At 42.4% G+C, this 11,027-nt stretch overlaps 1 protein-coding gene across 1 annotated transcript; it reads left to right on the forward strand.

Moving 5' to 3' along the window:
- Window positions 1–8,661: 8,661 nt before the first annotated feature.
- LOC126007214 (sentrin-specific protease 2-like) lies at window positions 8,662–9,978 on the forward strand. The gene is given in 5 exon segments (XM_049772688.1): window positions 8,662–8,872; window positions 8,875–9,141; window positions 9,144–9,570; window positions 9,572–9,917; window positions 9,919–9,978. Coding segments are annotated over 5 exon segments (1,311 nt in total).
- Window positions 9,979–11,027: the final 1,049 nt, after the last annotated feature.

Consider the following 11,027-nt stretch of genomic DNA (forward strand, 5'->3'; position numbering starts at 1 on the left):
TCTGGGGGTCAAACCTGGAGTTCCCAATAATAAAGATCGAAACTCCAATCTTTGGGCTATCTTCCCAATACTCAATTTGCTTTTGAGATTACTCTTAACAGAATAAACATGAGTGGCTGAAGAGATAGCACTGCCGGAGGACCTTTGCCTAGCATGCAGCTGACCCAGTTTTGATCCCCAACATCCGACTGCCAAAAGTAATTTCTGACCTCACAGCCAGGAGAAACACTTGAGCAACATGAGGTGTAACCCCAAATGAAAACAAAAGCAAGAACAAAAGTAAATAATCATGAAATATTCAAAGATGGGGAGCCACTACACAGGATAAGGATTTGTGTTGTTGACTGCAGCCACAACCCTGGTTTGAATTCTGAAACCACAAATGGTCCCCTGAGCACAGAACCTGGAGTGGCTCCTGAATAGGTAGGATGTAGGGTATATCCCCTCCACCCAAGCCCCAACAGGTAATATCAATGAAAGTAAGAATGCAGGGATTCAAACTACCCAGTGCTCATTCATTTCTCCCTTGTTTGGTACTGGGATTGAATTTAGGACATCTGATATTAAGTGGCTCAGAATCCTTAGTCATAGACTCCTGACTCCTCATAAATCTCTTGAGTAATATTCTGGTCTATAAATGGATGTGACTCTCGCTGGAAATGTTAAAAATTAAAAAAAAGAACCTTAAAGGATATATATCCTAATGATCAAATATTAAAATAGAGGAGAAGTTAACAAGAAATAGATGGAGAGGATCCTTGGAACACTGGAGGGACAACTGATACTGGGTTGGGGGAGGGGTGGTTGGAGTTAGAACACTGTATACCTGAAGCATTATCAGCAGCTTTGCAAATATTGTCTAAAGTGAAGTGTGTTTTTTTAAATCCACAGTCTCAAGTTAGTATTTATTAGATATTGAAACTCAGTAGTCTGTTGACTGAGTAGAATTGAAGTATTCTGTTTAGTTAATCACATTCATCATAATATTAGTACTAAGAGGTGATGGCAATTCAGGGACCAGAGCAATAGCAGAGTGGGTAGGGCAGTGGTCTTAGGATCAATCCCTGAATCCCATATGGTCCCCTGTGCCTGATAGGAATCATTTCTAAGTGTAAAGCCAAAAATAACCACTGAGCCCTTCCAGATATGCCGCTCTCTCAATAAATAATATTATAAAATAAAATAGCAATCACTGGCCAGAGCAATAGAACAGTGGGAACGGTACTGCCTGCAAAGACCTACCTGTGTTCTATCCCTCATTCCCCATATTCCCCAGCACACTCTGCTGCCCCCTGGTGGCAACTGCGCTTTTTCTCTGTTGAGTGTTAAGACAGACACAGACTAGTGACAGACTTCCTCAGCAAGATTTTCTTGATGGTTCTATTGTAGTTTTCCTGCTTCTGTTTTTTGAATCACACCCCGCAGTGCTGTGAGGTTTAACTTGGCTCATCCTCAGGGATCACACAGCTGGCTCAGCTCAGATCATGTTCTGTGCAGGGCATTGAATTATGGTAAAACACGTACAGCAAGTATCCTACCTACTCCACTACTCTCAGGGCCCACAGCAAGACTTTAAGGCAGGATTCCATGTAATTAATTAATTAGTGTGTGTGTGTGTGTGTGTGTGTGTGTGTGTGTGTGTGTGTGTGTAGGAGAGAGGGAGTTTTGGATGACACCTGGTCTACTCACAAGTTGTGACAGGTTGTATGCCATGCTTGATGCTTTGGGTCCTTCCTGGGAGATTGAATGAGCACCCTCAAGCATCAGCCTCTGAAAATAAAGCCTGGAGCTTCCTAATAATAAAGATCGAAGCTCCAAGCTTTGGGCTATCTTCCCAAGAGCCAATTTGCTTTTGGGATAACTCTTAATGGAATAAACATGAGGGGCTGAAGAGATAGCACTGCCAGAGGACCTTTGCCTAGCACACAGCTGACCCAGATTTGATGCCCAACATCCCAATCTACTCCAGACTGCCAAAAGTAGTTTCTGACCTCACAGCCAAGAGAAACACCTGAGCACTGTGAGATGTAGCCCCAAATCAAAACAAAAACAAGAACAACAATAAATAAACATGAAATATTCAAAGTTGGGGTGGGGGGGCTACTACACAGGTTAAGGAGTGTGTGTGACTGTAGCTACAACCCTGGTTTGAATTCCAAAACCACAAATGGTCCGCTGAGCACAGAACCTGGAAGGGTTCCTGAACAGGTAGGGTGTAGGGTATATCCCCTCCACCCAAGCCCCAACAAAATGTCAACCCAGGTAATATCAATAAAATTAAGAATGCAGGGATTCAAACTCCCCAGTGCTCATTCATTTCTCCCTTGTTTGGTGCTGGGATTGAATTTAGAACATCTGATATTAAGTGGCTCAGAATCCTTAGTCATGGACTCCTGACTCTTTATAAATCTCCTGAGTAATATTCTGGTCTCTAAATGGATGTGACTCTCACCACAAGTTTTAAAAATTAAAAAAAAGAACCTTAAGTGATATTTATCCTAATTATCAAATATTAAAATAGAGGAGAAGTTAATAAAGTTGTTCAAGAAATAGATGGGAGAGGATCCTTGGAACATTGAAGGGACAACTGATATGGGGGTGGGAGAGAGGGTGGTTGGAGTTAGAACACTGTATACCTGAAGCATTATCAGCAGCTTTGCAAATATTGTCTAAATTGAAGTGTGCTTTTTTAAATCCATAGTCTCAAGTTAGTATTTCCTAAATATTAAAACTCAGTTGTCTGATGACTGAGTAGATTTGAACTATTCTGTTTAGTCACTCCCATTCATCATAATATTAGTTAAGAGGTGACGGCAATTCAGAGACCAGAGCAATAGCAGAGTGGCTAGGGCATTGGTCTTAGGATCAATCCCTGCATCCCATATGGTCCCCTGAGCCTGATAGGAATCATTTCTAAGTGTAAAGCCAGAAATAACCACTGAGCCCTTCCAGGTATGCCGCTCTCTCTAAATATTAATAATATAAAATAAAATGGCAATCACTGGCCAGAGCAAGAGAACAGTGGGGACGATACTAGCCTGCACAGACCTACCTGTGTTCTATCCCTCATACCCCATATTGTCCTCTGAGCCCACTAGAAGTGTTCACAGTAATTCAACTGAAACACTATATTGTATAAAGGTTACGTTGTCCTAGATCTTCAGGGCACCACAGTGAGTGTCGGATTGTGGAAATGAAAGAAATTAACTCATGAGCAATTAATATTTTATTAATTTTTATACTAGAATTTTTAAAAGACCAGTATGAATAGTGATATAGACCTCCGCATATTCATTCATAAGAAGACTTGCAAATAAATGTTAACCTTTGGGAAAAAATCTCTCATTTTTATTGAGGTAGTATGATTTATAATATAACAATAGTTTGTGTACTTATCATTTCAGCACCACACATCAGAGTGCCCAATTTCCTCTACTAATGTCATAAGAACCCCTGGGGCTGGAGAGATACCATGGAGGTAGCGCATTTGCCTTATGCAGAAGGACTGTAGTTCGATCCCGGCATCTCATATAGTCCCCTGAGACTGCCAGGAGCGATTTCTGAGCATAGAGCCAGGAGGAACCTGTGAGCACTGCTGGATGTGATCCAAAAAAAAACAAAAACAAAAAAAAACAAAGGAACCTCTCATTACCCTACTAGGTGAGCTCAGTTATACAGACCAGATTTGCAGCTCTGTTGCCTTTGCCATCTACCGGTCCCTCAGTATATTTTCATACCTCACATATGCAAGAGATCATTCTTAACCTGTCCCTCTCCATCTGACAGATGTCACTCGGCATACCACCCTTTACATAGCAGTAAATTGCATAATTTTAAGTTTTGGATATTGTGAAAAGTGCTTCAAAGAAATACAACACAACTGTCTTTTTGAAATACTGTTTTTAACCTCTTGGGAGGACGTTGAGAAGTGGAGTTACTGGATCATAAGGAAGCTCAATTCTTGTAAAATTTAACGTTTTATAAATCCATCAGCTTCCTATGTAATGCATTCGTTATAAAATATTTGTGCAGCTACAGCATTCTAAAATCTAAACACTGGTTACAATCCCAAGCACTAGCTAGATGAGTTTTCACAGAAGGCTCTCTGCAAAATCATCAATCACAAACTTAAAGAAAATACTCAGGGAGCCAGAGAGATAGCATGGAGGTAAGGTGTTTGCCTTTCATGCAGGACAGTGGTTCGAATCCCAGCATCCCATATGGTCTCCTGTGCCTGCCAGGGGCGATTTCTGAGCCTAGACCCAGGAGTAGCCCCTGAGCACTGCCAGGTGTGACCCAAAAACCAAAAAAAAAAAGAAAATATTCAAAAATTCCACCTTACCCTAACTCCAGACTACACACCACGCTGCAGTAGTAGCACGATGAAGCTCCAGAAACGAAAAGCCACACATCCTCTTCCATCGTTGCCTTTTATCTGTGGGAAAATCTCACACCTAGAAAGTGGGACCATCCGGTTTCCCTACCATTCGGAGGTGCTGCATTCATAAAATAACATCCAATGAGAAACCATGTGGGAGCTGACTGACATAGAGACAGACAAATCACATAATCCCACATCTCCCCTATTTACATTATAAAAAATATAACGGGTACATAAGGTAATACACATATAACATCACAACTCCAAGGGTACTAATAATACTAAATTCTAAACAATTATTACTATGTAATGTAAATAAAAAGGAGAAAGCTATAACTACTTAGTAAAAGATACAATAAAAGAGACATGTTATAAATTACACTTAGACAACAATACAAAGAAAATATACATATCTCTTCTAAATGTTAAAATAATGAACAAAGTAAATAAATTCTGGGTCATAATTTCAGTCATTTCCGAGTCATGTGGAACCTGTGAAAATAGTTGGCAGTACTCAAAATTCAGGAGATGATTTAAAGCTAAGGATCTTCTCGCAAGTTGAGACAAGCCACGAGCAGTCTCAAGGTGGAGTGAAGTGGTAGAAAAGGCAACTTTACAATATTGATGACTGTGGAAAATAACTCACGGCCCAAATGACCCAAGGGACTCCGCCAGCATCTGCAACCAGAGTGATGATATCTTGCAGGATGACCACTGAAGATTCACACCAGGTTGTCACCCTTTCCCCATTCTTCAATCAATGGGCGATTCACAATGGTGATCATCTTCTTCCCAGGAATGCACAGGAGTCAAGGAATATAAATGGAATGAAAGGGAGAGATACAAATAAACAGACATTTCTAATGAAACCAAACAGCACTGAGCAAAACTTCTCAGCACTACTGGAATTAGCAAACACATAGGTGACCCCCACATCCACACTCAACACACACAGAAACAGTCAAAAGGATCCATCCAAAGATTACATCAGAAAAATTGACCCAGGTAAAATGGAACAGTGCTTTTTAATGAGAGCTGGTATGAATGCAGAAAAAGTTTTTCAGCTTCTAGAAGTAGTTGATGTAGATGGAATGAAACTTTGCTAAAAATAAAAGCTTCAAGATAACTTAAGCTCAGGATTAACCTTAAAACTAAGGTTAATTTTGTGCTTAATATTGAGCATAAAACATTTCCCAAACAATCCTAATTTTGAAACCTAAAATATTCAGTAAAATAGTTCATGAGCATTGTAGAAGGAGTCTGCAAAAATGTCAAACACACAAGTAAAGAAAGAAAACATTTCCAAAATTCCCACCTTACCTGACTCAGGCCAGAGACCACCTTGTGAGCAGCCTTACTAGAAAGTCTCAGGACTAAAAGCCACACCTCCTCTCCTGACTTGCCTTTATATGTGGAAATAAGTCACACTTAGAGGTGGGAACATCCGGTTTTCCTACCAATCGGATGTGCAGAACTTATAAAACATTGTCCAATGAGAAACCAAGTGCGACTTGATTGACATAGAGACAGACAAATCCCGTGATCCCCATTCCATCAGTAGTAGACACTGGTAGAGGAACTAGAGACTGTGTAACAACTACTACAATAACAAAGAAAACAAAGCAAAGAATCACATCTTCCTAGAGCTAAATACTAATAGGAGAACATCGTTGAAGTACATAAAGGGGTATACATGAAAGTACTCAAAAGATCAATTTTAGGGATATTTAGTATTTTGTAATTTTGTTTTTTAAATTTAAGTACTGTAAATACTAAATTGTTCATGATCGACTTGAAATCATAGAATGTGTACCACTCCTCACCGCTGCATATTTCCTACCACTAATATCCCCAGTTTATCTCCCTCCTGCTTGCCTTTGGTGGAGGCATTTTACTTTTCTCTCCACTCTCACTCACTAGATTCCTGTTTTGCTTTTTGACACTGTGGTTATCACTATTGTTAATGAAGGGATACTCTGTATTTCACTTTAACCCCCTTCGATGTCCCTTTCTTGTCCAGAGTGATTAGTTCCAACTAGCATTGTCATAATGAATCCTTCTCTACCCTAACTGCATTCAACACTCCTGTGGCAAGCTTCCAACCATGGACTGACTGGTTCTCTGGCCCTCATCTCTATTGTCTCAGGAAATTATCTTTCTTACATTCCACAAATTAATGAAGATATTCTATGTCTACCTCTCCATTTGACTCATTTCACTCAGCATAATAATCTCCATATTCATCCATATACGAGTGAATTTCATGATTTCATTTTTTCCAAATAGCTGCTAAGGATACTTCATTATCTTCATTGTTCCTTTTCTTTGTGATCAGGAATAAAGGGGCAGTTATAGTTTCTGGGGCTGGGGAGATAGGTCAAAGGGTCCCTGTGTTTGGTGCTTGTGTTTATTTTATTGGGCCACATCCTATCATGTTCAGGATATATTCTTGGCTCTGCACTTAGGAATGACTCTTGGTGGGTTGAGAGAACCGTATGGGTTACCAAGGATTGAACCCATAGTGGCTCTATGCAAGCTAAGTGCCCTCCCTATCTGCTGTACTACCACTCCGAACCTCAAAGGGTTTCTTTTATATATATATTATGTATTATAATTATATATAATTTTTATTTGACCATATTGGCTTACATATCTTTCACAGTAGTATTTTAGGTACATATTAACATTGAATCAGGGGAATTCCCATCACCAAATTTGCCCTCCCTCCACCCCAGTTCCCATCCTGCCTCCACACTCCCCCACCCTCACCCCGGCTGCTAGAATAAGAGGTCCCCTCTGTGTCTAGCTTCCTACTTAGTGATCATATATCTGGTTGGTTCTGGTACCCTCCTTCTACCGTATGATCCCAGGGATAACCCACGAAAAACAAGTCGCAAAAATAAGTAGCCCCTGAGTACCACCATGGGTGGCCCATAGACCAAAGCTGAAGCAAAAAGACAAGTGAGAACTGAACTTGGCAGGCAGGAACAAGGGCCGACAGTGCTGGGCTTGACTTGTGGGGTGCATGGGCCTCCACTGCTGCTTGGGCCCTGTACCTCCAAATAGTAGGCTCGGATTCTGGGCACCATGTTCCATTCCTGGGAGCAGCCGGTGGCCCCAGCTTGAGCCCCCCTGCGAAGATGGCGCTGGAGCAGGTGGGAGCCAGTAGTGGTCCCAGGGGGCTGCTGCAGCCCTCTCCGCGTGCACCCGCCCCACCCGGGTATCCCGGAAGACCTCCTAGCACGAGAGTGGTGGCCGGAAGGTTTGGATCTCGAGAGCGCCTGTGACGTTGCGGGGTTCGCTTGGCAACGGCGTTGGCGGACTGGACTGGACGGGACAGGCCGCTGCCAGTACTCGCACCTCTAGTGCTCTCAACATCGCAGTCGTTTACTCGCTCACTCGTCAGCCCCACTTGGTCCCAGGCCAGGTGGACACGACCAAGCCAGAGGCAGACGCATCCTTGCGGGGCTCAGTTGAACAGACTGGGCGAGTCTCTCCCGGGTGTCGCCTGCAGGTCGCAGAGGAGGCTTTCTAACTGCTGGTTCTGCTCAGAGGCAAGTGTTGTCAATTGCGAGGCGAGAAGGGTTGTGTGGTCACTTCACTTTGAGGGGGGTGGGGTAGCGTGGGGTGGGAGGGTGGGAGAGGGAGGGGAGCTGAGAGAGAGGAATCAGTCGCAAAGGAGAAAGACTGTTTGATACAGCCTCCTTTGAGAGAAGTCACTCACTGGCCAGTACTTGGTTGCTAAAGTTGCAAGGGCAGGCTTGAAAGTTCACTTGGCATCTGGCCCCGGCCCCAGCCTAGGGAGCCTGGGGGCCGCATTGCCGAAGAGTTTACCCAAGCGAATTGAGAAGTGCCTGTTCTCAATCCAGCATGAAGCGATCAAAGGGTCACTTGAGGGAGCAGAAGGACACTCTGTTTTCTACAGGGGACACTGATGCCACCCCTGATAAAAGACCAAGATTAGACTGCCTTAGTCAGCAAGGGAAAGGCAGTCCCCATGGCCGAAGAGCTTATTATGGACAGGACTTGAAAAGTCCCTCTCCGACTACCTGTTCCCTCTCCAGCTTGAAACGATCAGAGGGTCACTTGAAGGAGCAGCATGAGGCTCTGTTGTCTACAGGGGACATGGAGAAAACACCTGATAAAAGACCACGATTAGACTGTATTAGTCAGCAAAGGAAAGGCGGTCCCATTGCCGAAGAGTTCATGGAAAGGATTTGAAAAGTTCCTCTCCGGATGCTTGTTCCCTCTCCAGCTTGAAACGATCAGAGGGTCACTTGATGGAGCAGAATGACACTCTGTTTCCTACAGTGGACACCGAAGTAATATCTGCTAAAAGAAGGAGAGTAGGCGACCTTATTCACCAAGTGAAAGAACAAGTGTCAACAGAGACTGTCTCTGAAGACAGTGCCAAGGTTCAGCAGCGACCCCACTCTACTGTGGAAGAGGATTTTCAAAAAGAGGAGAGAAAGAAGGTCCGACATTTACTGGAGCCACGAAAAGGAGTCACCAACGAAGCTCCATGCCTACTGCAACTTCAACACATCCTAGTTCTCCAAGAAGTCAGATGGACACATTAAAGAGCAAAAGCTTGGGGGATGAGTCAAGTCATGAATTTAAAACAACACAATTAGATCCAAGACCATCTAAGGTTGTTGAAACAAGTGGACCTGTCCATAAAGTGAAAATTGAGGAGACGTGTTCAAAGGGAAAAGTTTCAGCTAGAGAGAAGAGCACTGGAGTCACACTCGAAAATGAAAGTACACGGGACACCAGCTAGAACCGGATTTCTCTGAAACATTGTCACCCCCACTTCACCTGGGTGATGGAAGCAAAGGCGTACTTAGGAGGGAAGTCTCAAGACTTGAGAGCAAAGACAAACTTGGCTCCGGAAAATCAACGGAGAAAAGGATGGACGATGATCTTGAATTGACGGCAGATATGGAGAAGGAAATCAGGAATGCACTAGGTCCTGGTCCTCGGGATCAGATCCTAAGCAGTGCCTTTAAACAGCGTATCACTCGAGGAGATCTCCAGACCTTGAGGAATGATCAGTGGCTCAATGATGAAGTCATCAATTTTTATATGAATCTGCTCATGGAAAGAAACAGAAAACAAGATTATCCAGCACTTCATGCTTTTAGTACCTTCTTCTACCCGAAATTAATGTCTGCTGGTTACCAAGCAGTAAAGATGGACCAAAGGGGTCAATCTCTTTGACCAGGAACTGATCTTGGTGCCTATTCATCAAGAGGTACATTGGAGCCTCGTGGTGATAGATGTAAGAAAAAAGTCTCTGAAGTACCTGGATTCAATGGGTCACAAGGGCCACAAGATCTGTGAGATGCTCCTTCAGTATTTACAGGAGGAAAGTCAAACGAAAAGAAATATTGATTTGAATCTCCTGGAGTGGACACTTTACAGCATGAAGCCACATGAGATTCCCCAACAGTTCAATGGAAGTGACTGTGGAGTGTTTACTTGTCAATTTGCCAATTATATCTCGAGGGACAAACCGATCACATTCACTCAGCACCCAGATGCCTGTCTTCCGGAAGAAAATGGTACTGGAAATCCTTCACCAACAGTTGCTGTGAGAATGTCCTTGTGGTCCCTCAAACTACTACCCGCTAGATCTTACGATGGACAGATATTTCCACATACCTTACTCCGCTGTGGATGAAGAAGTCACTGCCTCTGCTCTGCTCTGCCATGGTATAAGTAGTCTAGGATCATGATGGTTGCTTGCAACCCTGTTCATCAGACTATCCCTGTTTGGAGCCTTGGACTGGTCTGCACACAAAAAAAAAAAAAACAAAAGATACTGAATATTTATTTATATTGTTATAAATTATGTATATTTGAGACAAAAGAAAAATTGCTCAAGCAAAAGAAAGTGATGCAAACTGGATCTTCTTGAACTTACAAAACACATGGAAAAAGACCATGCATCAGTAATGCACTAGGTCATGGAATCAGGATGATATCACGAGATGTACTTTCAAACAGCAAACCACTCCAGGAGATATGTAGACCTGGAAAAACTATCACTGCTCAATGATGAAAGTCATCCATTTTTAGATGGTGATTGACCTAAGAAAACCAACTGAGCATCAATCTTATGCGACCAAAAAACAAACAAAAAACAAATACAAAACCGAAAATCTAAAAATAAGATTTCTGTTCATTAGACATTTATCTTCTCCACTTATGCTTCCTCACTGCAATTTGTAGTTGTCAGTTCTACAATAATCTGTTTTGCATATGAAAGTTTGAATTTAACTCTTTTTTCTGGTTCATTGAAAACCATACAGGTATGCTTATGCTGGTTTTTTGTTTGTTTGTTCCTATTTTGGTTCCCACCTGGCTGTGCTCAGGGGTTACTCCTGGCTATGCAATCAAAAATCGCTCTAGCAGGCATGGGATCATATGGAATGGCAGGAATCAAACACCTTCAGTCCTGGTTGGCTGCTTGCAAGGCAAATACCCTACTGCCAGGAGGGACTTCTGAGCTCGGAGCCAGGAGGAACCGAAGACCACTGCCAGGTGTGACCCAAAAGTAAAATAAAATAAATTAATAAAATAAAATATAAAGCAAAATAATAAACTAAATTAATAAAATATAAAAAATAAAGTAAATGAAATA

Source organism: Suncus etruscus, chromosome 4 (genome assembly GCF_024139225.1).
Source record: "Suncus etruscus isolate mSunEtr1 chromosome 4, mSunEtr1.pri.cur, whole genome shotgun sequence".
NCBI classification, from domain to species: domain Eukaryota; kingdom Metazoa; phylum Chordata; class Mammalia; order Eulipotyphla; family Soricidae; genus Suncus; species Suncus etruscus.